A 26,638-nucleotide genomic window follows, 5' to 3' on the forward strand; every position below is an offset into this window, starting at 1 on the left:
CCAAAACTCTCCATTGACTGCAACGGCAACAATCAAGGCAAGCACAGCTCATCAGCAGCCACCAGCCCAAACGGTGACATCCGAGCGTGTCGCAAACTCTGCTGCGACATAACAGCCCACTTGGGTTCGTTGCAGCGCATCAGACTGATGGCGTCGACATCCTTCCCTACCTAGCTAGCTTGCTGGGGACGGAGCTATAATCTGGCGGTGGAGGCAGTGCTAGAGTCTGGGGTCTTGGGCTCCAGGCCCGAGGCCTAGGTGGGTGGCGCTCGGGCCTGGGTGGGTGGCAGACAGGGTTCCGAATTTAGTCATTTAGTCTAGTCAGTCCCAGTCACTGGTATGACTAACTAATGACTGACTAATTTTTTTGGACTGACTAAATTGACTAAACCAGGCACTTTTATCACTTTTGCATAAGGTTTTAATGAATTTTGTACATTTTTTATGAAAATTTAAATTGTTTTAAGTAAAAGTAAAATTAAATAAATAAGTAATACAAAATATAAATAATAAGATAAGTAATAAAATTAATAAAAGTAAAATTAGTAAAAATAGGAATAAAAAAAGATAAATTTATTTATTTAATATATTAAATTACTATATTTGCCATAAATTATATATTTAATTATTTACGTATTTAAGTAATTATTTATTTAGTTATTCAAACACGCTTTTACTTAATTATTTACTTTAGTCAGTCATTCATTAGTCAGTCACATTTAGTCAGTCACCGCCTCGACTAAATTAGTCAGTCATAGTCAAGGGGGTGACTTGACTACTGACTAAATTCCGAACCCTGGTGGCAGGACAATACGTGCTGCTCCTTGAAAATTATCGCCGCCGAGCCCGCACGTCGCCAGCGCGATGGAAACGGCGGCCGGGACGTGGGGCCACCGCTTCAGGCCAGGACAAGGCTTGCCTCGTGTTTCTGTTTCTATGTTTCTGCCCATGATGCAATTCTGTTGTGCGTCTTCTTCTCATGCTTCCATCGAGATTGGAAGCGGGCGGTTGCCCTAACAGGCTGGGCGCCCACCCACCAGACCCCACGCCTAATAGGGCCTCGGGCACAAGGAAAAGAGAAGGTGAAAGTTGAAAATCCAAATACCCCAAGCAAGAAGACACACGCACACACGGCAGGCGGTGGCATGGGCGTATGGACATGGGTGTGCCTTGGGGATCCTGCCCTGTGCGTGCTTACCCAGCTCGTAGTCATCCCCCTACGCTAAGGGGTTGGAGCTTGGAGTTTCTGCTGGGCTGACGGGGGTGGCCGTCGCAGACCCCCCCAGGGTGCGTTACCACCAGGTGCGGGTAGTCTCCGCCGTTTTCTGTGTGCCATGGGGGCTGTTCACCGGGTGTCAACATGAACTAACCTTCCCGCCCAGGCTGGACTGGGACGAAGGCTGGGGCAGACGGTACTTACCGCTTGTATCGGGGGCGGTACGTACTGTACAGCCTGTACCTGTTCCACACACGCCATGGACTAGCGCTGCACGACAGGACGACCGCGTGCCAGCGATGGCGGAAAGAAAAGGGAGGCGGCTTCATATATCACGCGCTCTTGCCCAAGTCGGGGGGTAGCGCAAACCAACCCCACACTTTGGTCCCAAGCCGGGGATAAGACAATAAAAAAAACGGCTTGTCTTGAATCTACGGTCCAACATAGCAGCGTCCGTCTCCGTCCTGTAACAGCGTTTTGCACGCATGCGCAGCAGCAGCGAAGGCTTTCTCCAGCAGGGTGGGCCTCCACAGACAGCACGACCCCGACCTGTTGTTCATCCTGGCCTGGGACCTTTCCTGTCCTGGGACCTTCGAGTTCCCACACGCCCCCCCCCCCTGGTTCCTGGAGAAAGTGGAAGCGGCGAGCCTTACTCTGCTTTAACGCGCATTGGTCAACCAACCACTTGACGCTTTTTGTTCTCGCCGACGACTCGGCTTCGACTGTCTCCCGTCAAGGCCGCTCCTTCCCAGCCCGATTCTCCCACAATCTCGCCAAATCGACAGCCGGCTTCTTGCCTTGGGTTCAGTTGGGTCCAGTTGGGTTGGTGCTCGGCCCGGAATCGTCTCCGCTATCGCAACAGCTTGAGCATCGCGCAAAAAGGAGACGAAAAGCGACAAAAGAAGAAAAGCACAACAGACCATGACTGCCTGGTCTCCCCGGGCACATCGCTCTTCAGCAGCCGCCGCATGAGACCGTCGCCGGCCCCGAATCCTTGCCTCTGTGCCGCGACTGGAGACAACCTGCCCAAATAAAAGCAAGCAAGCAAGTAAAAGCAAGCGCCCACCAGCCCACCAGCCCACCAGCCCGCCAGCCCGCCGCAGCCGAGCCCCCGTTGGAGAACTGCGGAGCGCTGCAGCACCCAGCGCGCCAACAACTGCTCCGCATATGCATCGAGCCCTCCACCGGCATCGGTGGTGAAGCTGTCGTCTTGTTGCCATTCGTGTGCTTTTGGCCATTGATTGACCTGCTGCGGGTTCGCTCGCCTCCTGAGCGCCTGTCACGGCTCCCGTGCAGCGGGCGTTGCCTTCCATGTCTTCCAGCCAGCCCCAAACTGACGTCAAGTTCTCGACACTTGAGCTGGACGCTGAGATGCAGTTGCTGCACCAGGATCCCGTTGACCTCCACGGATACCTGCTCGACGACCACCACGACGATGCGTCGCCACATGCCCTCATGGACGCCTCCCATTTTGGCGACTTCCAGTTCCCCTACACTGCCATGAACGACGACAGCACAATCGTCGCGCTGCCGCCAGAAGAGTCCGCCTCGCTCGACGTATTCGCGCCCCCGCGACACCGCCAGTCCGTCTCCTCGATCCCGCCCGAGCGCAACGGCTCCGTGGTTTCCATCACTGCCCATATCCCGGCCGCCTACGGTGCGGGCCCACCGGGTTCCCAGAGGCGCTCCAGCCTCTCGTCGGACGACGGCAGCCGCGACAGCCCTGGCGGCAATGGCCTGCTGCTGGAGGACCCCGTGTCGGACGAGTTCGGCCTGATATCCAACGGCCACGGCGACGCGGCTGGCGGCCAAGGCTCCAAGTTCAAGGAGAAGGAGTCCGACGCCATCCCCGCCTGGAGCGAGCTCAAGACCAAGGCCGGCAAGGAGCGCAAGCGCCTGCCTCTCGCCTGCATAGCATGCAGGCGGAAGAAGATCCGCTGCTCCGGCGAAAAGCCCGCCTGCAAGCACTGCCTGCGCTCCCGCATCCCGTGCGTCTACAAGGTTACCGCCCGCAAGGCCGCCCCCAGGACCGACTACATGGCCATGCTCGACAAGCGCCTCAAGCGCATGGAGGAGCGCATCATCAAGATCGTCCCCAAGGCAGACCACGACACCATATCGTCATCCATCCCGAGGGCCGTGGTCAAGCCCGCCATTCCTGGAACCGTTGCCGCTGCCAAGTCCGCCGCCAAAAAGCGCGGTGCCGACGAGGCCTTTGGTCCCGAGCTCGAAAACTGGGCCCGCGCCTCCACCAAGTCCGCCTTGGAGCCGGGCAAGTCGAGCCGCCCAGCCACCCTGCTGATCCACGAGGCCGAGGAGAACAAGCTGCTGCAGGAGGGCGCCGAGGCCCTTCCGCCAAGAGAGATACAGGAGCATCTGGCTGAAGTCTTCTTTGAAAACATATACGGCCAGGCCTATCACATCCTGCACAAACCGAGCTATATGAGGAAACTCAGGTGAGCTAGCCAAAGAGCCAGGAGGAAGTCCGGTCCCACGTCTCGCCCGGCGAGTCCCCCGTCACGTCACCTAATGTGTGCGCGGGATACACAACGATATGCTGACTGGTCCGTGCTGTGTTTCCCTCCGTTTCAGGGCCGGCTCCTTGCCGCCCGTCCTGATCCTCTCCGTGTGCGCCGTGTCGGCGCGCTTTTCGACACACCCCAAACTCAACAGCAACCCCAACTTCCTCCGCGGAGAAGAGTGGGCTTCTTTGGCCCGCGACATCGTCATGAGGAGATACGAATGGCCCAACATCACCATCCTCACATGTCTTCTCATCCTCGGCCTACACGAATTCGGCACGTGCCACGGCGGCCGGAGCTGGGCGCTCGGCGGCCAGGCCATCCGCATGGCCTTTGCCCTGCAGTTACACAAGGACCTCGAGTACGACCCAAACTCGGGCAGCGTTCAGCTGAGCTTCATCGACCGCGAGATCCGCCGGAGGACCATGTGGGCATGCTTCCTGATGGACCGCTTCAACTCGTCGGGTACCGAGCGCCCGACCTTTATCAAGGAGGAGACGCTCAAGATACAGCTGCCCATCATGGAGAAGTACTTCCAGCTCGACATCCCCGGCCCAACCGAGACCCTGCAGGGCGACGTCCTGCACCCCGTGTCGGCCGACGACGGCCAGCTGTCCGACGTCAAGGAAAACATGGGCGTCGCCGCCTACATGGTCCGGTCCATCGCCGTCTGGGGTCGCATCATCAACTACCTCAACCAGGGAGGCAAAGAACTAGATCCGCACCCAATGTGGAGCCCCGAGGCCGAGTACACCAAGCTCATCAAGCAGTCCGAGGACCTGCCCGCGAGCCTCCCCGAACAGCTGCGGTACTCCAAGGAGAACCTCAAGCTGCACGACACGGAAAACATGGCCAACCAGTTTCTCTTCCTCCACATCTCCATCCAGCAAAACATACTCTTCATGAACCGCTTCGCCGTCTCTTCGCCCGGCAGCATCCCTAACCAGGATGTGCCCAAGTCATTCATAACAAAGGCGGGCGCCAAGGCCTTTGCCGCCGCAAACCGCATGTCGGATCTGCTCAAGGACGCCGAGTCCCACCTCGTCGCCGCCCCCTTTGTTGGCTACTGCGTCTTCCTGTCGAGCACGGTGCACATATTCGGCATCTTCTCGGGCAACCCGGCCATGGAGGCGACGTCGAAACGGAACCTCGCCACCAACGTCCGCTTCCTGTCCAAGATGAAGCGCTTTTGGGGCATGTTCCACTTCATGACGGAAAACCTGCGCGAGCAGTACCGGACCTGCGCCGATGCCGCCCGCCAAGGCAACCCTGCAAACGAGAGCACGGCATCTCCGATATTCCAATATGGCGACTGGTTCGACCGCTACCCCCACGGCGTCTCACAGTCCGACTTTCTGGACCCGGCCAAGTACAAAAAGAAGGAGAAGGGCGACGACGCCGTGCTGGAGCAGAAGCCAGAGCTCGCCACGGTTGAGGAGTTCATGACGAAGCTGTCGCCCCCGAGCAACGAGACCCCCACGACGGCCAGCAATCAAGCATCAGCTACGTCATCTTCAGCGGCAACAGCAAGACCACAGCCAGTCAAGAGGAAATCCATGGCCAGGAAGGGCGGCGGCGGCGGCGGCGGCGGCGGCGGCGGCAGTGTGTCCTCACGAGCCGACTCGAGCCAGCTTGAACCCATTCTCACAGATGTTCCCTTGGGCGCAGGCGGGCCCAACGACCGCCCGCCACAGCGCCCCCACCACAATCCTGGGCGTAGCAGCTTCTCGGGCCCCATCGGTGGGCAGACGAGCGCCCCCAGCTTCAGCCCCTTGACGATACCGCAGTCGGCAAACCCCACGTCCTACCACGCCTTGTCGCCCATAAGTCCCATCACTATGGGGGGTTTCCCGCATCATCATCACCACCATCACCACCACCCCGGCGGCGGGCCCTTTTACTCGCCCGAGCTGCTTTCATTGTCTTTGTCCCACCAGGCGAACGGTATCCTTCCACAGCTAGACCGCCAGCTCGTTTTTGGCGCGTATGGGGGCATGGATCCAGGCATGGGTGGCGGTCGCGGGGGCCAGAATGCCCTGGATTCCATGTGGGAAGGTATGCCGGGTCGACATGGGCCCGAGGGCGGCGGCGGTGGCGCGGGCCCGAGGAGGGGTCGGCAGCCCTCGACTGCCGCCGAAGCCGCTGGTGGCGGCGGTGGGAACCCGACCGCTCCGGATCCGCTCTATGCCGCGTTTGGCCACCATCACCACCACGAAGGCGCGTCCTCGGCCTGGTTCATGCCCTTTAACATGGAGCCCCCAGAGATCGGTCACGAACTCGGTGGTGGTATGGGTGGCCTCGACGGCCTGGCCAACATGTTTGGCGGAGGAGGCGGCGGCGGCATGACAACAACACCTGGCGGGGGTGTCGGCATGAACGGCTTGCATCACAACGGCCACTAGGAAGCCGCGGGCTCACACCAAAGCAGCAACGCGCCTCCTCTGTTCCATCATTACTTTCGCTTCCCCTTCTCTCCCGCCTTGTCGGAACTCAAGGCCTACAAAACCTTATCTTTTTTTTACAACATTTATGGACGAATTTGGAGCACGCGCCCTGTTAGATACCCATACCAGGGAGTGGCATGGTTGGTAAATATGCTGGGATTTTTTCTTCTTTGGGTTTCTACGCGGAAAACAAGGACGTTTTGGTTACTAACCTCTGGAGGTTGCGCTCGTTTCTGCGATCCCATGTTTGAGTATGGCTGGGGAGGTGCGGTTTATACCACTGCCTGATATCGCTCGTTTGTGCTTGAGAGAGAGATGAAGAGACAGAGAAAAAAGGAAAAAAAAAAAAAAAGAAACCGTCATCATAGGGGTTTCGGTGGGTTGGGAATACCTGTTTGCTCTTATCCAAGAGAGAGTTTGGGGGGAACGGAGTTGGGAACACTTTTTTTTGAATAATGACTGTGTATTGAACGATGAATCGCTGTTTTGGTCTCGCTTCTGTAAGGAGCACTTGCTGGTTGCCTCGAGGGTAGTATATCTTCAAGTGCTGTTAACATGCCAGCCTCCAAAAAGGGGGTCGTTGATCTGTGGCTCCACCCCGCGGTGATCACATCTTGTCATCCATTCCAACTTTGCAACTACTTGATGAAATATACCGGTTGGTGCTTGCATGGACAAATATGCAAATGAATAAAAACGTGACAGCAAAAAAGCTTTCATCCTTTTTCGGGTATCCCCTGATCTACATTAACCTAAGCGCTGGCCTTCCCCCTAGATCGTTTTCTCTTTTTGCTCTTCTCGCCCTCTTCTGGCGCCGCCGCCTCCTCCTCCTCTTTTGCCTTGCCCTTGTCCTTCCCTTTCCCCTTGTCCCTGCTCTTGCCGTGTCTCCCCCCGTGGTCCGCGGCGCCGCCGTCCGCGTCCTCGGCAGCCGCCGCGGCGGGGCGCTCGAAGCCGTACGTGGGGCCCGTGTGCTCAAACTCGTGGCCAAAGTTGTCGCGGCGCCACTGGCGCAGGCGGGCCTTCTTGCCCAGGTGCTTCTTGTCCTTGCGCTTCTTCTCGGCGTCCCGGAAGGTGGCGAGCTTCTTGAGGCCCGCGAACTCGTTGAGGGCCGCGTCCGACGGCGCCAGCAGGATGTCGTGCGCCGTGAGCCCGAACGATGTGGGCGATGTCTCCCGGTACCGGAACCCGCCCGACCCCTGCTTCTTCCTGCCCTTGGGCGACGCGAGCGCGTTTGGGTCGTCCAGCTCCAGCTGCTTGTCCACCAGCGCCTCGATCTTGGCTCGCTCCTGTCGTGCGGCACGTCTGGCGGCCGCACGGTCCTTTTTGTGATCTTTGGACGTTTTGCGCTTCTTGGCCGGGTTCTCTCCTTCGTCGCCGTTGTCGTCATCGTCATCCCTTGACGCCTCGGCACCGTCGTCCTCTCCCTCATCGTCGGTAAGGGTGATGTTGGGCGGGAGCGAATCGTCAAAGTCCGGTACGATGTCTTTGATATCAATGTCGTCGTCCCACTTGGGCTTCTTGGGCTTCCGCTTCTTGGAAGAGCTGGCCTCCTCGTCGCCCGAGCTGTTGGCGTCGGCCTCGCCCTCGGCATAGTAGTCGTCGCCGAATTGCTTGCGCATCTCGGCTTCCCACTTCTCGTCGTCCCAGTTGTCGTCCAGAAGCTTGGCCCATTCCTCCTCGTTGAGCTTCTTGCCGCCAAACCCGGCCACCTTCTTGATCTGTTTCAGCTTCTCTTCTACCTCCTCTATCTTGAGGCGCCGAAGCCTAGCGCGCTCTTCTCGCCTCTCCTGCTTCTCGGCCTCCTTGCGCTCCTTCTCGAGCTCTCGCTGCCGCTTCCTGCCCTTCTTCTCCTCCCGTCGCACCGACTTCTCGGCGACGAGCGAGCGCGAGTATGACTTGAGAACCTCGTTGCTCTTCTCTGGGTCCTCGAATCTCATGTTATACGCGTTCTCAAACTCCTCGGCAAAGTTGACGTTGTCCTTATCCTCATCATCCGATTCAAACGCCTCCCACCTGGAGCCCTCTGGAGGAAGCCAAGCGCGCGAGGTCATAAAGTTGGAGAGGAAAAGCTCTGGGTCCTTATCCGCGGTGGCGACGTCCGCTTCGGTGAGCTGGGTCTTGGAAGCCCTGGAAGGGTGCACGCCGCTGGCAGCAGGGGTCTCGTCTTTGGGCTGCTTGGCCTTTTTCTTCATAAAAGTACCATCATCGCTCTCGTCGTCGGAGCCGCCCTCGGCAAGGGCGTTGATCTCGTTCATGATTGACTTTTTGAGGTCTTCCTGCTCCTGAACGTAGGTCTTTTGCGGCGGCGCGGCGGCTTCGGAGTCGTCCTCAAAATCGGCGCCCACATCCCCTTTCATGTACCTTTCCCGGTGGTAATCTTTCAGGGTAACGGCCTTCTCCTTGGATGGCTTGGATGCAGCGGTCGAAGCCTCGCCAATCGACCGGTAGAAGGTTGTGCCCTCGTCATAGATCCTGGGATCCTTGTTCTTGATGGCCTGGAGGGTTGCCGAGATTTCAGCGTCGAGGTCTTCAGTAGCTAGGAAGCCCTCCTCATCCTCGGTCTCGTCGTCCGACGACTCGGAGTCGTCATCTCCAGTCTTCCCATTGGCGAGCGCTCGTCCATGCTTCTCCTCCACTTGCAATTGAGTGTTAGTAAGTAAGTTGGAAGGCCACTAGGGGATGTGGGCGGGGCTGCCACCAAGGTAACATGGGAGACCAACGTTTTTGCAGCTCTTCGCGCTTTTTGTTGTGCTCGAACCTGCGGGCAAACTCCTCGTTGATCTTGAGGACAGCCGAACCGTCGGCTAGCTTTGCGCCGCCATCCTCCGAATCATCATCGCTCCCCGAGCTCTCGTTATCGTCGTCTTCAAAGAGGGACTTTTTCTTGGATGGTTCGCCGGGCTTGCGCTCGATGATGTTGCACTCGACTTGGTCAAGCGAATCGCTGCTGGCGCTGGGAGAGCCCTGGGCAGCGACCGAGCCCGCCATTTTGAGGTGTTGCTTTCTCGACCACGGTGAGGCGGATGGTATGGCTCCTGCGCAAAAAGAAGAGCGAGGAAGCACGCTGGGGCGGCGTCGGCGGTCAGGCAACTTTTTTTTCTGCCATCCAATTGCCCACCTTTACTCCCGCCCGTCGTTTGGCTGCCGGAGCGGCGGCCCACACATCAACAAGGCAAGCATAACGTCGGGGCTCCACTGATGCTGCACAGTGAGGCGAGCACAAACGCTCGCCAGCGGGGTTGGAATGCGCGCATGAGCACGAGCCAGGCGTGACCAGATTGGTGCTAGCGCGCTTCCTGTCGGAGGTCGCAGTGCTTGGACAGCCCGCTGTTGGCTTTGCGTCGCTTTCGGCCGTCGGCCTCCATTCCCTCATCACGTCACCACGGCCAAGGCACCGACCAAACCAGAGGCATTTCAACGCAGCAAACACCCGCGTCCAGTCCGCAAACCACCGCGCCCAACCCCGTTCGACTCATTGCCCTTTTCAGATTATATCTGCGCGTGCGCCCCCAGTTTATCGCCATGGCCGACGCAGCCGCAAAGCCCAGCAGCAGCGTGAAGCTGGTGCTTCTGGGCGAAGCAGCAGTTGGCAAGGCAAGTCATCCCCCCAAGCGCCGCCTCGTCTCCTGCACCGCAGCCCCTAACCCGTCCCGCCACTGCAGTCGTCGCTCGTTTTGAGATTCGTCAACAACGATTTCCAAGAGAATAAAGAACCAACCATAGGAGGTAAGGGGGGAAAAGCCCTGCCCTGGTTCTCCATATTCCCCGCCACTGACACATGCATCGACTGCAGCTGCCTTCTTGACGCAAAAATGTAATCTACCAACCCGGACCATCAAGTTTGAGATATGGGATACCGCCGGACAGGAGCGCTTTGCCTCGCTGGCGCCCATGTACTACCGCAACGCGCAGGCCGCGCTCGTCGTCTACGATCTCACCAAGCCGGCATCACTCGTCAAGGCGAAGCACTGGGTCGCTGAGCTGCAGCGGCAGGCTTCGCCGGGGATCGTCATCGCGCTCGTCGGCAACAAGCTGGACCTGACCAGCGACGGCGGCGATGCCGTCGCGGATGCGGACGATGGTGCAGATGACGCGGCCGGTGGCGACGCCCGCAAGATCTCGACCGAGGAGGCCAAGGGGTACGCAGAGGAGGAGAGCTTGCTATTCTTCGAGACGAGTGCCAAGACGGGCGTCAACGTCACCGAGGTCTTCACCGCCATAGCCAACGCCATCCCCGAGACGTCGCTCAAGAGTGCGCGCGGGCCTTCCGCGGCGGCTGGTCGTGGGGATAATGATCAACGCGTCAACCTAGGCAGCGGGCAGGACCAGGGGGACAAGGATAACTGTGCTTGTTAATTCCGGTTCGATGAGAGGGTGGAGGGCAGGCAGTCCATGACGATGCGGGCTGGAGGTGTCGCGCTTGTGTTGGGCAAGCGGCAGCTCCTCATATTGTCTCACATGACTGAGGCCTCGGGATAGTTGTTGGGACACAGAACGATGTGCGGGTTTCCTTTTTTTTCTGCATTTCTTAAGCCGGTCATAAGGGGCACGTCTTTCGGGCTTAACGGGGCGTAATGCTTGCTCTTGATACTTTCTTTCTCTTCTGTACTTGGTCGTTTTTTTCCGCCAGGACTACAGCCAGTTTTGGTAATAGAGATTTGAGAACCGATGCGTCATCCTGCTTTTGTTTGATCTATCTAGATTTAGGTACCAATACGAACTTGGAAATACTCGGAGTCGCGACAGAGGACTTGGACAAAGCTAATGGGACCACCCGAATACCTAAGGCGCTCCTAATATGTAACTTTCTCGCTTCCGAAATTCTTTCCTATTCTAGTACATTCATAGATGCCGCATTTTACACCCGCACAAACTGCCTAGGTAGAGACAAACTCGTGCCTCCGCGGACTGTGTCGCACATCGTGAAATAGCCTGGCGCAACTGTCTCCACGTGACATTGGTAATTGCGGGGCCCAGCTCTCTTGTGGAAACGCGGGCCTCTGCTTGAGCCAGGCACTCTCGATTCGATCAACCAACCTGGCCGATTTTTTTTCTCCGCCATCGAACGCGCATCGCGAGCAGCGCTCCCATTGTTCATTTTAGCACAGCGTCTGCGGCTTCGGGGGCGCCACCTGTCCTCCCGCCACCCTGTCCACTGCCGGCTTTTTCTGCGCGACGACAGCCGCACCAGCAAGTCACTCAAACCGCGCCGACCTCGGTGATTGACCGCACGCTGTGGCGCAAATCCTCCCACCTCCCACCCGACTTTGTCGCGTCGTCGCCTTGTTCCTGTCGCCCCCGACATCCTCATGCCAACGACACTGCATTGATCGCGCCGCAACTCGCCATGGCGGCTCCTCTATCCCTCACGCCGGCGCAGGCGGAGCTCGTCAGGTTGGTGCCTGCCTTCTCCCTAGGCACGTGCCTCCCATCGCGTAGCCGCCTCTTGACTGACCTTCGGCCCACCATTCAGCTCTTTGAGCCAGGACGAGATACCTATCAAGCTTCGATGCGCCATCTGCAGCAAGCTTGCTATCAATGCTTTCAAGCTGCCTTGCTGCGACCAGGCGATCTGCGAGAGCTGTAAGCAGCCCCAACCTTGCGGTCTGGACGGGCCCGTTGCCCATTCTTGAATTGCCTGCTAACGCACTGCAGGCCAATCCACACTGCCCACGTCGTGCCCCGTCTGCGAGCATTCGCCACTGTCAGCGGACGATTGCAAACCAAACAAGGCTCTCAGGACCACCATCAAGCTCTTCGTCCGTACCGAGGAAAAGAAGCGCGAGGCGCCCAGGTCCAAGGACACCCAAGAGTCTGCGCCGCCAACCCCCATCGATACGAAGCCTGACTCTCAGAGGCCTGCTGCCCCCGCCCCGTTAGCTGGAGGAGTCAACGGCGATGGACCTGCGCCATCCGCGAAATCCGAAACGGCAACCCCGCAAGCCGGGGCTCCCTTTGCAAAGGAGGAGTCCCAGGCAGGCGCGACCGATAGTGCTGATGCCCCAGAGCGCAATGTAAGCCCATGTTCCGCCCAACGCGCCTCTGGCCCGCCCTCGACAAGTGTGAGCAAGTACTGACAGCGAGACGCAGGACGCCGACCCCGAGACGAGACCAGCGGCCGGCCAAGACACACAGGCAGCCGAGCCCGAGAAAGATAACGAAGAGGCATCGAAAGAAGACTCCAAGGGAGAGGGCGCACAGCCGTCAAAGCAGAGCGCTGAGGACGGAGAGGGGACTACACAAATGTCGAGTAATCTCAATCCTAGCTTCGGGCTCGGGAATGGAGGGTTCCCAAACATGAACTTTGGCGGCGCCGATATGAATCAGATGCAAATGATGATGGCGATGCAGAACGGCATGATGCCATCTGGATTTGGCGGCTTCTCAATGATGGGTCAGACCCCCTCGACATGGACCCCGTCACCATCACCAGCACTCCCATCCTTCTCCTACCCCCGCCCCGTGCAACTCGGAGGACACACCGGAAATATGGCCTCCTCACCCAACGCACCCATGCGCTCGTGTGCTGACAAGAACCCCGGCACCCATCTAGGCATGTCCGGCATGGACCCCATGATGTACATGAACGGTAACTTCGGGCCGCAAGGCGTGGGGATGCACGGCATGGGCATGGGCGGTTTCAACGGTGGCGGCGGCATGGGCGCCGGCTCTGGATCCAATGATAACTGGCAACAGCAGCAGCAGTCGTGGAATGGTGGCGGCCAAGATAATTTCAGTCATCCGAATGCTTCGGGCATGAGCAATGGTGATTATGGAAACAACTTGAACTCGGCCGGCTTCAACTCTGGCTATAATCAGGGTAACTATGGTCACCAGAACCAATACACTAATTACCGCCAGAACAACTTCCACCGTGGTGGCAGAGGCGGCCGAGGCCGAGGGTTTTTCAACAACGGCAACAACGCCGGATATGGGTACGGCCGGGGTGGCGGGAACTTCGGCTATGGCGGAAACGGCTTCGGCAACGGTCCCGCGAACGACGGCTTCCAGAACCACCAGAATGGTGGCTATAATGCGCAGCAGCACTTCTCAGGGCAAGGCTACAGCCAGGGCATGGGCATGGGTCAGCAAGACGCAAATGGCGGGTACCCCGCGGGTCAGAGACGTGACTCTGCTGCTAAGGAGCTGACGGGCTCCGGAGTCGACGAGTTTGGTCGCAACATACGCCCCGCGAGTCAAAAGCCCGAAGGTGACGGTAGCACCGCTCCGGACGAGGGGACCAACCAAGGATCTGAGCAGCCGGGCAAATCCGACAACGGAGAGGGGCAAGGTGGTGGTGACGGCGGAGGGGGCTCTAGCATGGCCGGTAACGATGTCTCGGACGCCACTGGCGCCCCCAACGGGTCGGCCGTGGGCGACAACAAAACCTCGGACGGTGTTCTCCGACCTGTTCCCGCTCTAAGTGATTCTTATGGCGCGCAGTTCCCGCACCGGCCAGGACCCTCCGCTCCCCATGTGCCATTGAATGCGCCCTCGGGGCCGAAAGCCATGAGGCAAGGCTTGCCTAACACGAGCCTCCTCCACCTCAAGGCCCGTGGGCTCATTGGCCCTGATGATAGCCCACAAAACCCAATGATGGCCAATGGGCAGGCAAGTCCGGTTGGTTGTGGTGGTGACAAACTGAGGTCCCGTAGCGGGTCACTCGACCCGAGACGGAACACCACTACCGACCAGCAACCGCGGGATAGCGGTCGTGACAGTAAGGAAGACCGCTACAACAGGAGCCGCCGATCGTCAAAAGAACGGGACCGAAACCGAGAGCTACGCGACCGTGACTCCCAAGGCGATGTCACCAACCCGACGGAGGAAAGAGACAACCACCGAGAGCGTGAAAGGAGAGGAGCTCGGTCCATCTCACGATCCAGCAAGAGCCGGAGCCGGAGCCGGGACCGCAAGGAGGGTGGCCACAAGCGTAGCAGCAGGCGGCATCGCTCTGGCTCACCGCCCGCGACGGCCGATGGCGGGCGCTCCAGTCATCGGCACGGGCACAAGGACAGTATCTCAAACGGATTTGAGGATGAGCCCAAGTCTGCGAGATCCCGCGACGGGAAATTTGACGATTTGGCCGAGTCAAGACCAGACTCGCGGTCAAGGTCGGCATCACCTGATGACTCCCGTCGTTCTGGACACCGCAGCAGCCGCAGAGAGCGAGATTCCGATAGGCGAAGGGACCGCGACACCAAGGATCGTGACCGGGAACGCGACAGGGACCGTGATAGGGACCGTGATCGGGATAGGGACCGAGATCGAGACCGAGATCGCGATAGAGGCGGCCGAGACAGGCATAAGACGTCGTCCCGGCGGGACCGAGACCACGACAGGGACAAGGGTCGGGATAGGGCCAAGGACCGGGGCAAAGACCGCGACACCAAAGATCGTGAGCGTGCCCGGGACCGCGACGGCAAGGGCGATCGCGAGCGCGGCGACGAGGGTCGGGACAGGGAGCGTGACCGCCACCGCCACCGCGAGAGCCGGTCGGCACCCAGCAGCGCTGTGGAGGCACCGCCGTTGATGGGCGGCAAAGCGCGCAGCTTCGAGATCAAGGGCGTCAGCTCCAAAAGCGCGACAGTTGGGAGTGGAGACCGCGACCACGCCTCTCGTCGGGACTCGCAGGTGTCAGCATCGGGCGCGAAGACGGCGGCACGGGACGTGCACGCCGAGGAGCGCGAGAAGCGGAACCGCGAGAGGCTCATGAAGGAGGCGCAGAAGCTGGCCGGGCTCGCGGGCGGCGGCAGCAGCGGTAGCAAGCGCAGCCGCGGCGGGGGCGACGATGGCGGCGACTCGAGCAGCAAGCGGAGCCGGCGCAAGGGACGACGGGGCGAGGTCGTCTCGGTCGGCGACGAGGAGGATCGCATGCGGCGGCTCGAGGCGGAGCGCGAGGGGGCACGATGGAAATGATGGCCGCGGTGAGGGCCGGCCCGACCAGCCGGCTCCTTGAATAAGGATCTAGGAAGATTCAAGCAGCTCCACAGCGCTCACCTTTGTACCTGTTGATAATACTGCTACAAAGAATCCTCGATGTACATAACCCAAGCTGGCCCAGACTAAGAGGGTCGGTCGGCCGCCATTGGTGGGAAGTGGCCGCTGTCGACTATGCAGGTCTCGTTACACTCCCGAATAAATCAATGGTCATTCACAACATGCACTTCCTATTTCTTTCTCTTGTTCCCATTCCACTTGCCATTGCTGCCCACCGCTCCTCCGCCGGTGCCTCCTCCCTCCGCCTGGCACAGTTGGTGCCCAGAGATTAGCACAAAGAGATCTTCGGAAAGAGCGGCCCAGCTGACCTGACATCAAGCCTGAAATGGCAAGCGCGCATGAATTAGGCATGATGCAGCGCGGGCCCCACCGACGGACGGGGTGGGCGCGGCCACTCAGCGGGCGGGCAGCAGCGTCACCTCCTATGGCGCCCCAAGCTTTGCCATTGCCAGGGTCGCGGCTTCCCATTCGGAGCTCTGCCAACCCCTCACGCGGTCGCACATCAGCCGATAACCCGCTGCCGTGGCACTGCGAATCACAGTGAGCAGCGACGACGGGGTGGCTGCGTGCTGATTCCTTGACACGCTAGCGGCCGGCGTCGCTTTCGACTTCACCTCTCCCAAGGAGTGCTCTCGGTGTTCCTTCATCTCCCCAACAAACTTCCTCCTGCCCCTTTGCCTGCTGTTCAGAACCGCCACAGCAGCCAAACCCAAAAGAAAAACCATGTAGACTCTGCCGCGCTTCCAATCGCATTACCTCAATATTCACTGTCAATAAACACAAATTACCGCCCCCCTCAGATCCTCACAAGATGCGCCCGACGGACGGTTTTGGGCGGTCCCCCGCCCGCTCGTCGACGGACGACGACGCGCTGCTTGGAATGTCCTCGTTCCACTCGGTCTCGGGCCCGCAGTCCATGTCGTACTGCCTTGCCGACGAGGCCGCCCTGAACGCGTCGCTCGAGCAGTCGCTTGCCGCCTTCACCAGGCCGAGGCACGACCTGCGCAAACGCTCCGACATGGCCGCCAAGGACACGCACCACCACCACCCCCACGAGTATCCTCCCCACTCCCCCGGGGGTCCGCCACCGCCAGCGCTCCCACCCCGCTCCGTCCCACCCGCCGACACGACTCCGCTGCCCCCCTCCCGCCCCGGCCCCGGCTTCGGCTTCGGCTTCGGCTTCGGCGGCAGGTACGGGTCCTCCCGCTCCGCCTCCCCTCCCCTTCTTGAGCCCCTGCACGACATGCTGTCACGCACACTGGCCTCGCCCACCTCCTCCCCGCACAAGTCATCCCAGCCGCCTTCGTCGCGCCCCCTGACGCCATTCTCCGCGCCCGGCCTCTCGGGCCCCGCCTCGGCTTTTAGCGGCATATCCTCTCGCCGCAACTCGTTTTCCGAGTTTTCCGAGGCCGACATCGCCAGTATCGCTGACACCAACGAGGCCTATGACGTGGCAGACGATGGTGCCAGTGCTAGCGTGCAGGAGGCCCCTGATGGCATCGCCAGCATGGAGGACAACGGTAGCTCTCCGCAGCTTGTTATGCCCAGCATCAAGATGCCCAGTCGTAGGCCCTTTTCTCCAGAGGGCAAGGCAATCGGCCGGCTCAAGATCCTAATTGCTGGCGAATCTGGTATGCCTCACCGACATTCGGCCTCGCCTTCGCAATTATAGCCCCTCGATTTCAACGTGCGGATTAACCAAAGCTAATTTCTGATGATACGGCACAGGCATCGGCAAGACATCCTTGATCAAAGCCATTGTGCAGATATGCGAGCACATCGTCCACGTGGACCCCATCAACCCTCACGTTCCTGATGCTATTTCGGCCGATGTGACTACTTCCAGGGGTGCCAAATCCAAGTCTCAATCTTCACAATCAAAGACTTCCAGCGGCAGCACCGACCGCGTGACCGAGATATATGGCAGCACCAAGGCGTACCCAGACTGGTGGACCGATTTGGGCGACGACCCGTCCCGTGTGCAGAAACTGAGAAAGGGCCTAGGTGACAGCGTCCTGGATCGTAATATTTGCTTTGTTGATACCCCTGGGTTCCGAGCCGGCTCATCCCAGGTTAGTGATCATCGGTCCCTGCCCCATTTCATACCGTTGATGCTGGTATCCCCGTACCGGCCAGCCGGATCCCTGCTAACTCTTGGTACAACCGTCCAACAGTCTTTGCAAAACGTTATGCCTGTGGTGCAATATGTCGAGTCCCACCTAGAGCGCATGTCGTCCAACTCGCTCAGCGACTCGGACCTGCTTGCCTTGCTGGGCGGCGAAGGTGGCTCTCAGGTCGATGTCGTGTTCTATTTGATTTCCCGTGGTAAGCCTGCGGATATCCACCACCTCCTCCAGCTCAATATGCCAACCCCATACCTATCTCTAACCACCTATCGGACCCATTGTCAGATATAAAACCGGCTGATCTGCAATATCTTCGGCTGCTCGCCCCCCTGACAAACGTTATACCGCTGCTGGCTCGCTCAGACACCGTTCCCCTGGGCCAGCTTGTACCCAGCAAAGACCGGATTGTGAGCCAGCTACAGGCTGCCGGGGTGCGGCCATTCGACTTTTCGGCGTCGCCTCTCGACGCAGGTGCCCAACTCCCTTATGCGGTATCCAGCGCCACCGGCTCCGACAATGACGTCATGGAAGCGAGCCTGCTTATGAGCCCAGACTATGTCCAACCTTTGCTACCATCGGAGCTAGATGTGCTAGTCCGGCAGGCTTTCAGTTCGGACGGGGCCTCGTGGCTACGACACTCGGCGGCGCGGAAGTACCTTCAGTGGCGCTCGGGCGAGCACGCATCCAAGCCGCAGGCATTGTACCGGCCCCTGCACCAATGGCCCCCGGCACCTGCAGCTGTACCCGCTACCCCACGTCCAAATCCGTCCCAGAGTGTCCCTGGAGCTCCTCCAACTGGGGGTATGGCCACGGCAGACTACAGAAACAGCCAGCAGCGGGCACTCCTTGGCCCGGCCGGATCAGGCTCAGAGACAGCAATGGCTCTCCTCCCCGCAAACAAGCGCGAGGAGCAGCTGGCTCAGGTGCGACTGGCCAGCTGGGCCGCAGACCTCCAGCGAAGTCTAGCCAATGAGCGGGCACGCTACGAAAACATCGCACGGGGGGAGCGCGCTGTCTGGCTGACCGAGCGTCTAGGAGAGTGTGTCCAGGATGGCACTTTGGCGCCAGTGCGTGGTGGCAGGGTTGGCAACGCTGGCGTCGGCAACAACCATGGCAGAAGTGCCCTTCGATACCCGCAACATCTCAGCAGTGCGTTAGCGTCCACTTCCGCGTTTAGTGCATCCCCGGGTCCGACAAAGATCATGAGGCGCCGCCCCTCGCCCCCAGACGCCGCAGACCCGCTGGGCCTGATCGAACTGGTGGCCGAATTCCGAGCTAAGGGCTGGGTTGCACTCGAGGTCCTGGGGAGTATAGGAGTCCTTGGAGGTCTGGCGCTCTGGGCCACGGGCCGGTACTGGCACGCCTATTACTACGACTGGATAGTTGGGAGGCTGTGTGGCGATTGAAGCGGGAGGATGGGGACGGGGGAGCTGTTTCCCCCTGCTTTTCAGTTCAGGGGCTGTAACACAAGATGGCGCCGAGCGTGAGACTGATGCATTGTAATTAGATTCTAGCACTCCTTCATCTCTCTTCTTTCTTACTTCCTCTTTTTTTTTCCATCTTGATCCGCCTTCTGCTCTGTGTCCAACCCTTATCCCACTGGGGGAAGCGATGGTCCTCCACCAGAGCGTTCCCAGATAGGTCATAGTTAGAAACAACCCGCCACATTCGGCTTTATGTAAATGAAATGGCGTGTGCACGGATATGGGCCACGCAGCCGGATGATAATAATAGTTTTTATGCCCAAGGTGGCCGATCCCGTCTGTCGTCGTCAGGGGTCGCGCTTGCGGAACTCTGTCACACCTTTGTCGCCAAGCTGCCCTGGGGCCACGGCAAAGGGCGGGACCCCTAGTGCGCATCATCCAAAAATATCGACCCTTGCCCCAGGGATCTTTTTTGTCATTTTTTCCCCCCTTGTCTGTCGCTCTCATATTTTTTTTTATATTTTTTTTTTTTTCGTTTCTCCTCTCGGCTGCTAGTGACGACGTAGCGCGCACCAGCCTCGGACGAGGCGACAAACGGTGGCAGTTGATAGGTATCCTCATCTTTTTGGGTGTGAGCGGGTGGGTGGGGGTATCGAGGAACAGAAAGGGGGGCGTTTGTGTTCAAAGCTGACATGGGGGCGAACGGATCCAGTTGAGCCTCTATTCTTGGGATACGTGTTGTCCACGAGCCTTGCATCGGAGCAGGTGGGAGGAGCCAAAACACACTCAAGTCAAAGCGACATGTTTAGTTTGTGTAGGCACAGCTCGGCTGCTCCAACACGCAGCTCGAGTTCCATAGACAAAAAGAGGTTCTAGATTTCAGCCATGCGAACTCGGGAGCAACATGGAAGCTATCGCCAGATACACGCTAGGGTAGGTGACCAAGAAAATGAACCTAAGCCAAAGAGAAACGTTTTCCGTCCATGCCATCATCATCGACTCCATCCACCGTATAATATTCGTTTGCCGCCGAGTCCGCTATTTTCGCTTCCTTTCCTCACAGGGAACAGGAATAAGCACCCAAGATCACCAATAGATGGCACCATTTCCCCCCTTGTTTTTCCGCTCTTTCCCGCCCACGCCATTCCCCGATCGTGATGCGTCCCAGAGATCCGAAACCAACTTCCTTCTTTCCAGCACAAAAGTGACAAGACGAGTCTTCGACGAGCGCACAAAATGTGTGAAGGACGCCTGGGTAAGTGCGAGAAGGACGCGAGACGTCTCTGCGCCGGCAAAGTTTCCAGTCGCGACCCCCGCATTCGCATATAATCGAAAAGGTGAGTGGCTCCCCAAAGTTGCAGCCACCTCGACCAAACGACGATGAGGTGGTGAAGCCAAGAATTTTTGGAAGGGTATACAAGGTCATGCTAGGGACCCCCATGCTCGGCAAAGAGGTGAGATGACCGAACGACCTCGAGGGACGCCGTGTGTTAATGCCATCGTCTGTATGAGAGTGCGGATGCCAGAAGAGAAGATAGAATACGAATAGTAATGGGGTGGAAGAGTAAATCGCTGTGCTGTCTATGATATATTGAAAAGGGGTAAATAAAGAGTATAACGAGTACACGCAAAGACGATAGCAAGCTTAAGTAGCCAGGCGGCCCTCTGTCTTGGCCTCTGTAGAGAAGGGAATAGATGCGTATGTTAGCAAACTTTGACCGATACAAGGGCCGAGTGAGCGGGGGGAGCGGGTTGTGGGGTGATCTTACCCTTGACTTGCTCGAACACCTTGAGCATCTTCCGCCGGGCCCCAAGAGCATTGACACCGCGGTCCTCCAGTTGCTTGTCGTCAAGCTCAATGAGATCGACCCACTTCATGTCCTTGAGATTATCCGTGTACTTGTGCAGGCGCAGACTCCGCAGCCAGGCCGGGATGTCCTGGAGAAGGGTGGGGTCGGTAGGGTCTTCTGGGGGCTTGGAGCTACCCCGGCGACCGCGCGGCGAGCGACCACGAGTCATCTCGGAGTGATCCGAGAGGTAGCCCTCAGGAGGCATAATACCCATGTGGCCGAGAGGGAGAGGAGTAAGACCGCCGCTCATGGGGTTGAGAAGGAAGCCATTGTTCGAGGGCGAGAAAGCCATGCCTCCAAAGCCAGCTTGCTGGAGCGCAATGCCAGGAGAGTTGGGGCGGGACCGGTTGCTGAACGACATGTTCTGCTGGCCCTGCATGGCCAGGATCTGGTCGCGGTTCAAGACCCTGCCGTGCTCATCGATCATAACGACGTTGGCACCAGGAACCTGCATGCCAGGAGAGAGGCCGCCCTGCCCATTGCCGGGGGCGTCGTTGGAGCGGGCGCGGCGGTACTTCCGGACATCGTCGAGCGCGAAGCGGTTGTTCACGGTAGACATGGCGGCAAGCTTCATGGCAGTAGCGTTGGCAAGCATGTCGGCCTGGCCTACTCCACCCTGACCCTGAGGGAAGTTGGGGTTCATGGGGGTGTTGACCATGGAAGCCCAGTTGCCGCCGCTGGGGCCACCAAACGGAGAGGCAACTCCCAGTTCGGCAGCCGACTTGTCACCGGCCGTGAGGGTCGTGTTCTGGATCGAGTTGCCCGTGAGCGGACCAGGGCGCGGGGACCGCAGCGTAGCCCCAATGGAAGGTGGTGGCTGCACAAACTGACCCATGGGGGTCTGGCCGGCAGCGGCCGGCTTGGCGCGAGACGGATCGCTGCCCCAGGGGGACGCGGGGTTCTGGCCCGGGGTACCGGCCTCACCAGTCTCGGCAGCGTTCGCGACGAGCGAGCTGCGGTTGTCCACGGTGCTGTTGCGGTTCGAGGGCGGCTGGTTGCCTGTCTGCTGAGTGAACTTAGCCTTCTCAGCAGCGATGGCAGCAGCGGCATCTGGGAACATGGCGTTAACAGTCGAGGCATCGAGGCCCGACTGGCGCTTAGCAGCCTGCGAGGCGGGAGCCCGCGCCATCGAGTTCCGGGCAGAGTCGCCGCCAACATTCAACTTGTTCATGGCATCACTAAGGCGGTTCGACATGGGATCTGTGCTCGTTCTGCGTCAGCTGCTGCAACATGGCATAGCGCGAAGGCTCGACGGCCCCAAGGGGGCCTGGTGGTTGACATACCCTTGTCGAAGCTTGCCGGAGAGAGAACGCCAGACATGGGGTGGTTCTTGCCCATCTGCTGCAGAACCTGGATGAAGAAGCGAATCTGAACCTGGGTGGTCTGCTGCAGCAGTGCGTAGAGAGCAGCGGTCCGCTCAGCCTCGCTAAGGACACGGAACCACTGTTCTATGGCGCTCAGCTCATCCTTGAAGTCTTGGTCCAATGTTGCCGCAGCCATCTCTTCGAGCGTGGTCTCATACTGGTCGATGTCGGCGATCCACTGCTGGGCGATCTTGTCTTGAGGATCGATCTCGGTGCCCGCTCCAGCGTAGAAGTCGGACGAGGGGCGGACATTGCCGGCGCGGACGGCCGACGAACCCGTCAGGGCGGCGACGTCGGCTGAGGCGCGAAGGTGCGAGGCAGTGCCGACGGCGCGCGCCGAGGGAGGGCGCAGCGAAGAGATGTTGGATGCCTCGGGGGTAGACATCCTGTTGCTGGCGCTATGAGTGCTGGAGGCCTCGGGTGTGCTCATCCGGTTGCTGGCTAGATGAGGGTTTGACATGGTCGGTAACCTCTTGTGCCGGCAGCTCGACGAAGAGAGATGGGCGTGAGGGCGAGGTTGTGGCGGATAAGGAGTGTCGTGTCCGGGAGTCAAGGCACACACTGGGCTCTCTGAGGGAGTTCAGGACGGGAAGGGCAGGGGAGTGTTGGTGACAGGCGGGTGAGGGAGGGTCGAAGCGGGTCGGGTTAGGGCCGAGCTGCGGTGGGCAGCATATGAAACAGCGTGGGAAGGCTGTTCGAGAAATTGGCGGAGGGTGTAGGCTGTTGGGGCCGTGACAAGACACTCTACTTGTTTCGCTGTGACACTCCAGATCGATCAATGCTCCGGCATGGAACCAAACCAATCCAAGAAAGATGGCCGATCCGGGTGTACCCAGGCTGCGGACCTCGGGGTACCGGCGTGCCTCGTGGTGGTTGCGGGATGGGCGAGTATAAATTAAAAGGTTGTCTCGGGAAGCGGTGCGGTGCGCGCGGTCGTCTGTATTAAATACCAAGAGGGGTTGTTGGGTGATCTTTTTTTTTTGCTCTTAATCCTGCGTGCGAGAGCTGAGAAGAGCCGCATAGACAGAAAGAAAAGAAGAAAAAAACGAAACCAAGCACTCCTGCAGCAGCCAGCGGCTGACCTCAAAGGAGCCTGGTCCCAAAAAGAAGGAAGAAAGGAACTCGAGGTCCTGAGACGCTCGGCAGTGATACTTTCTATCGGTACTCTGACGGTTGACTGCGTGCCGAAGCGCCTGCGACGTTGCAGAAGAACGGCGGGAGGAGGGAGTCGGCAAAAGAAAAGAGAGCGAGGGACGGAGGGTTGGTTGAAGCTACGAGTCCGTTCCAGGGGCCCAGCGTGCTAAGGTAAGCCGCCTGAGGGTGGAGCGCGCGAGAGGGGCTGCGGGGGCCTGCGAAGAGAAAAATTGAAGGGGAGCACGACTGGGGTTGGTGCCTTTTTGGGACTGGGATGGGTTGGCCCGGTGGGTAAACGGTTCCAATACGGGCAAAGACTTAGGGGCGCGCCAGGGGGTGGTGCGTGCTCCTGCGATCGCGCGGGCGTCTCAAGGCGCGCCGAGGGCAAACGCCCAAGGTTTCTATTGATAGATATCGTCTCGGGGGCCTAGTCTCGCTGGCTGTGTGTATCGTTATAAAGTTAGCGAGGCTTTATCTTAACCACAGTCCTGGCGAGCGACGGCGAACCTTCCTGCGTTGGTGCTGGGCGCCTGGTACGTACCTACCTGCCTACCTAGAGGTACCAGCTGTCCACCGACACACACCTTCCCACCACCTACCTACATCGGAGCTCCTCCGCGTGGATGCAGCGCAGGTGGAGCGAGCGTCAGATGGAAGGCAGAGTGGAAAGAGCCGGTGGTTGGCGGTAGCTCCGGTTAGAGCAAGGTTTTGATTCGAGAAGACTGCCTGAAGAGGCATCAAGCCCTCCTCCCACCCCTTAACTCTACATGCCTCACAGACCCTCTCCCCACCCACCAGTAGGCGCACGTCTCGAAAGGGACACGAAAGGCCAGAAATGCCAGAACACGGGCCCAGGCAGACGGGCGGAAATCCGCGTGCCAAACGTGCCAAACGTGCCGCCGTCCAGGACCGACGTCAAAGCAAGCCAAACGCGCCTCGCGTCTCCAGCCACCTCTGCTTGATATTCGCCAGGGGGGCGATTAAAATATACCTATCGAGCCAGGGCCTCATCCCATATTTTTTTTAACTTTGCCCGACCCAAACCAGTCCGTTTTGTTTGCTGAGCCTCCAGCGGGCGGCCTGCCCGGGACCTCCTCGCCTCCTATTTCCCATTGTCTCTGGTAAGGGGAGAGGGGACGACAGTTCAATACAATTGGCCGAGCCGGTCCAGCATCGGTTCGCCACCACCCGCCCTATCGGAAACCTGCGGCCTGCAAACCAAGCTCTCGTCTCACCTCGCCGGACTGGCTGGCGTGGGGGAAAGGGCGACGGGCGCAGACAGATTGGGTGGTGTGCCCTCGGGCTGAAGCGAAGGCTTCCATGCGGCGCTAAAAGTGTGCCGCACCGCTTCCCGAGGAGGGGGCTGCGTGCATCCGACCAAATCAATCCATCCATCACTCGCGCGGCCGAGGAAGAACTGGCTGGCCGTCTGCCCGCCCGCTGCTGCTTGTTGCTCACGGGGGTCAAATCTGATGCCGTGTCAGCCGGACAGGTGGGTGTGGGCCTTGGACTATCCCCCGACTCGACCACCATGCAGTCCACGTTGAGCTGGAGGTCCGTGTACCGTCCTCCCCTAAATGGAGCCGCAGTCCTCAAATCTGGAAGAACGCCACGTATGGCTGTTCCGACAGGAAATTCTCCGAGATGGCCTGATACGCACCGAGTTGTATTGCAGGTTTCAACATGCCCATGTAGCAACCCGGCCAGTTCAGTCGTCGCAACGAAATGATGCTGTGTTTCTCCATGTGTCCCGTCGGCTTCGTACTACATGTACCTACGTGCACTGCGGCCCCGAGCCTCAGAGACATCCCTAGCTGAGCCTGAGATACCAACCTCTGTGATGCCGAGTTGGGGGGTTGCGCACCAGTTGCCGAGGAACCATCGGCAGATGAAGTCTACGGACGCTCTCGACTCAGATGACTCGAAGCCCTTTCCTAGTGGTGTCCTGGTTCCATTCAACTACCCTGCCTCCAGCTGAGACAACTCCTGATTCTAAGATGTTTGTGACAGGCCTAATGACAAGGTGTCTGCTACGTACGTGTCTTGCCGGTATATGTTCTTGTTCTATCCATTGATGTTTTGATAGTCTCTCTTGCTTTGGCATGTCTTCTCCGATCAGACAAGATGCATAGAAACGAAAGCTATGACCTTAGAATCACCCGAACTCAGATATCAACCATTTTCATTCCCGTGTATCTCAAGGCTAGGTGTGTAAAATAATGTTATCATTCATTTATTTCACTCTATCATCAGCAAGATACTATGGCCTGACGAGCCGTGCATCCTGCTGTTCCAAATTTGTCCACGATGAGTCGTGGAAGCGTCGGTCACGCAGAACATGTCAAGAGGGGAGAGTTTGGTGATATATGTAGTCCGCCATTCATGCACCGCGGCCGTGGAGACGAACTGCAGCCTGAAGTGTTTGGTAATAGGCGGACTTGGGGTTTGATCTTGGCACGATAATTTTCCTTCAGCAAGGCGAGCATGGAAATAGGCTCTGTGCTGTACACACTAATGCCGTCTTCGAGAGTTCACCTTCCAGGAAGGTGACCCTTTGTCGGGGGTCGGGGGTGGGATGTTGAGGGGATTGGTGGCAAGGGGATATCAAGGGGTCGGGAGTTGTCGACATCACCATGCGCTGACCAGCCTACCTGGGCAGGAGTCTGCAGCGCTCGGGTCAAGCGGCATCCGCACGACGGCGAACTTCTCAGAAATGCAAGTTTGTTTGCCCCTAAGAGAGAAAAAAGCTCGTCAAAAACTCCAGGTGAGGCGGGAAGAAAACCCATGAGTGCCCGCCGCCCCATGCCTTTTATTCCGTTCCAGGTTTCCCGTTGTTTGCCGTTAGTCGTCGTCCATCATCTCGCCAGGTATCTTTCGTTTCCCGAAGAGGAAAATCACGCCGTCTCCCGCTTGCCCTCCTTGAACTCTTTCTGCAGCGTGGGTCAGCAAAGACTAGCCAATCTTGGAGGGGACGAGGGCCAGGCTGTGCGGAAAGCTTGGCCCGTGATGGACTCCCTTACCAGGGCCTTGGCCGTGCCGTGCAGGGCATGCCTGTGGTTGCGGCGGAACTTGGGGTCGACACCCTTCAGCGACGGGTATCTTGAAGTCTTGGGCTTTTTGATACTGCAGTGCGATCGGGACTGTTAGCCAGCGGTCTGGGGATAGATTGCGCCCGCAGCGCCCTATTCCAAATCAACCACCCTCCGGTCCATTTGGAATCGCCCAGCTCGATTTTGTCTCGTCGCAATGTGACTCGATGGGAAGTGGGAGGTGTGAGGTCGTCGGGGTTTCGTCAAACCTACCCGTTGCGGTGCGCCTTCCGCGACTGGTTGTGCTGGGACGAGTTCTTGGACTCTGCAGAAAAGGGAAGCGCCAAAATGTCAGCGAACCCAGGAGATCTTCGCAAGCAGAAAAGCATCCAAGAGCAGAGGGATATACATACTGGCCATTGTGAATGTGTGCTTCCGATCTTCTCAAGGGATTTCGGAGGTGGGGAGTCTTCTGGTCGAAGATTGAGTTGTCGCGGTCGCAGGAATTGCAGCAATCTGTGGGCGTGGT

At 58.8% G+C, this 26,638-nt stretch overlaps 8 protein-coding genes across 9 annotated transcripts; 4 read left to right on the forward strand and 4 right to left on the reverse strand.

Moving 5' to 3' along the window:
- Nucleotides 1-581: 581 nt before the first annotated feature.
- On the reverse strand, nucleotides 582-950 carry GGTG_09509 (hypothetical protein; the record flags this gene model as incomplete). Its single annotated transcript, XM_009227359.1, has 2 exons — nucleotides 582-597; nucleotides 784-950. The coding sequence occupies 2 exons, from the start codon at nucleotides 948-950 to the stop codon at nucleotides 582-584; spliced, it is 183 nt and encodes a 60-aa protein (XP_009225623.1).
- Nucleotides 951-1,297: 347 nt separating this feature from the next.
- Nucleotides 1,298-6,947, forward strand: GGTG_09510 (zinc finger transcription factor 1). The gene is made up of 2 exons (XM_009227360.1): nucleotides 1,298-3,672; nucleotides 3,809-6,947. Exons 1-2 carry the CDS (start codon nucleotides 2,528-2,530, stop codon nucleotides 6,138-6,140), a joined length of 3,477 nt encoding a protein of 1,158 aa, XP_009225624.1. The 5' UTR covers nucleotides 1,298-2,527; the 3' UTR covers nucleotides 6,141-6,947.
- On the reverse strand, nucleotides 6,615-9,298 carry GGTG_09511 (ribosome biogenesis protein Kri1). Its single transcript, XM_009227361.1, has 2 exons — nucleotides 8,903-9,298; nucleotides 6,615-8,817 (listed from the first exon to the last, which is right to left on the reverse strand). Exons 1-2 carry the CDS (start codon nucleotides 9,168-9,170, stop codon nucleotides 6,935-6,937), a joined length of 2,151 nt encoding a protein of 716 aa, XP_009225625.1. The 5' UTR covers nucleotides 9,171-9,298; the 3' UTR covers nucleotides 6,615-6,934.
- Nucleotides 9,299-9,544: 246 nt separating this feature from the next.
- GGTG_09512 (vacuolar protein sorting-associated protein 21) lies at nucleotides 9,545-10,994 on the forward strand. The gene is made up of 3 exons (XM_009227362.1): nucleotides 9,545-9,776; nucleotides 9,845-9,908; nucleotides 9,976-10,994. Exons 1-3 carry the CDS (start codon nucleotides 9,705-9,707, stop codon nucleotides 10,536-10,538), a joined length of 699 nt encoding a protein of 232 aa, XP_009225626.1. The 5' UTR covers nucleotides 9,545-9,704; the 3' UTR covers nucleotides 10,539-10,994.
- Nucleotides 10,995-11,245: 251 nt separating this feature from the next.
- Nucleotides 11,246-15,454, forward strand: GGTG_09513 (the record flags this gene model as incomplete). 2 transcript variants are annotated; one of them, XM_009227364.1, is made up of 5 exons in its annotated part: nucleotides 11,246-11,576; nucleotides 11,656-11,765; nucleotides 11,838-12,196; nucleotides 12,273-12,576; nucleotides 12,736-15,454. In XM_009227364.1, 5 exons carry the CDS (start codon nucleotides 11,530-11,532, stop codon nucleotides 15,099-15,101), a joined length of 3,186 nt encoding a protein of 1,061 aa, XP_009225628.1. The 2 variants fall into 2 exon arrangements, with proteins under 2 accessions (XP_009225628.1, XP_009225627.1); XM_009227363.1 differs by having other exon boundaries at nucleotides 11,530-11,576; nucleotides 12,273-15,101.
- Nucleotides 15,405-19,097, forward strand: GGTG_09514 (hypothetical protein). The gene is made up of 4 exons (XM_009227365.1): nucleotides 15,405-16,813; nucleotides 16,911-17,254; nucleotides 17,357-17,507; nucleotides 17,594-19,097. The coding sequence occupies exons 1-4, from the start codon at nucleotides 15,994-15,996 to the stop codon at nucleotides 18,712-18,714; spliced, it is 2,436 nt and encodes an 811-aa protein (XP_009225629.1). The 5' UTR covers nucleotides 15,405-15,993; the 3' UTR covers nucleotides 18,715-19,097.
- A 480-nt stretch (nucleotides 19,098-19,577) lies between these two features.
- On the reverse strand, nucleotides 19,578-23,196 carry GGTG_09515 (VTS1). The gene is made up of 3 exons (XM_009227366.1): nucleotides 21,866-23,196; nucleotides 20,502-21,782; nucleotides 19,578-20,409 (listed from the first exon to the last, which is right to left on the reverse strand). The coding sequence occupies exons 1-3, from the start codon at nucleotides 22,404-22,406 to the stop codon at nucleotides 20,378-20,380; spliced, it is 1,854 nt and encodes a 617-aa protein (XP_009225630.1). The 5' UTR covers nucleotides 22,407-23,196; the 3' UTR covers nucleotides 19,578-20,377.
- Nucleotides 23,197-25,811: 2,615 nt separating this feature from the next.
- GGTG_09516 (60S ribosomal protein L29) lies at nucleotides 25,812-26,628 on the reverse strand. The gene is made up of 4 exons (XM_009227367.1): nucleotides 26,523-26,628; nucleotides 26,383-26,434; nucleotides 26,101-26,203; nucleotides 25,812-26,010 (listed from the first exon to the last, which is right to left on the reverse strand). The coding sequence occupies exons 1-4, from the start codon at nucleotides 26,527-26,529 to the stop codon at nucleotides 25,975-25,977; spliced, it is 198 nt and encodes a 65-aa protein (XP_009225631.1). The 5' UTR covers nucleotides 26,530-26,628; the 3' UTR covers nucleotides 25,812-25,974.
- Nucleotides 26,629-26,638: the final 10 nt, after the last annotated feature.

Source organism: Gaeumannomyces tritici (assembly GCF_000145635.1).
Source record: "Gaeumannomyces tritici R3-111a-1 unplaced genomic scaffold supercont2.5, whole genome shotgun sequence".
In the NCBI taxonomy this organism is placed as follows: domain Eukaryota; kingdom Fungi; phylum Ascomycota; class Sordariomycetes; order Magnaporthales; family Magnaporthaceae; genus Gaeumannomyces; species Gaeumannomyces tritici.

Excerpts from the sequence above, each read along its gene's own strand:
- GGTG_09510 (XM_009227360.1), top strand. The coding sequence starts at position 2,528 with ATGTCTTCCAGCCAGCCCCAAACTGACGTCAAGTTCTCGACACTTGAG. Across the intron at positions 3,673-3,808 it reads AGCTATATGAGGAAACTCAG|GGCCGGCTCCTTGCCGCCCG; the intron begins GTGAGCTAGCCA and ends CCTCCGTTTCAG.
- GGTG_09511 (XM_009227361.1), bottom strand. The coding sequence starts at position 9,170 with ATGGCGGGCTCGGTCGCTGCCCAGGGCTCTCCCAGCGCCAGCAGCGAT. Across the intron at positions 8,818-8,902 it reads GCGCGAAGAGCTGCAAAAAC|TGGAGGAGAAGCATGGACGA; the intron begins GTTGGTCTCCCA and ends CTCAATTGCAAG.
- GGTG_09512 (XM_009227362.1), top strand. The coding sequence starts at position 9,705 with ATGGCCGACGCAGCCGCAAAGCCCAGCAGCAGCGTGAAGCTGGTGCTT. Across the intron at positions 9,777-9,844 it reads GCGAAGCAGCAGTTGGCAAG|TCGTCGCTCGTTTTGAGATT; the intron begins GCAAGTCATCCC and ends CCGCCACTGCAG. Across the intron at positions 9,909-9,975 it reads TAAAGAACCAACCATAGGAG|CTGCCTTCTTGACGCAAAAA; the intron begins GTAAGGGGGGAA and ends CATCGACTGCAG.
- GGTG_09514 (XM_009227365.1), top strand. The coding sequence starts at position 15,994 with ATGCGCCCGACGGACGGTTTTGGGCGGTCCCCCGCCCGCTCGTCGACG. Across the intron at positions 16,814-16,910 it reads CCTAATTGCTGGCGAATCTG|GCATCGGCAAGACATCCTTG; the intron begins GTATGCCTCACC and ends GATACGGCACAG. Across the intron at positions 17,255-17,356 it reads TCCGAGCCGGCTCATCCCAG|TCTTTGCAAAACGTTATGCC; the intron begins GTTAGTGATCAT and ends ACCGTCCAACAG.
- GGTG_09515 (XM_009227366.1), bottom strand. The coding sequence starts at position 22,406 with ATGTCAAACCCTCATCTAGCCAGCAACCGGATGAGCACACCCGAGGCC. Across the intron at positions 21,783-21,865 it reads TCCGGCAAGCTTCGACAAGG|ATCCCATGTCGAACCGCCTT; the intron begins GTATGTCAACCA and ends GAACGAGCACAG. Across the intron at positions 20,410-20,501 it reads GGTGTTCGAGCAAGTCAAGG|AGGCCAAGACAGAGGGCCGC; the intron begins GTAAGATCACCC and ends CCTTCTCTACAG.
- GGTG_09516 (XM_009227367.1), bottom strand. Across the intron at positions 26,204-26,382 it reads CGGAAGGCGCACCGCAACGG|TATCAAAAAGCCCAAGACTT; the intron begins GTAGGTTTGACG and ends ATCGCACTGCAG. Across the intron at positions 26,011-26,100 it reads ACGGCACGGCCAAGGCCCTG|AAAGAGTTCAAGGAGGGCAA; the intron begins GTAAGGGAGTCC and ends CCCACGCTGCAG.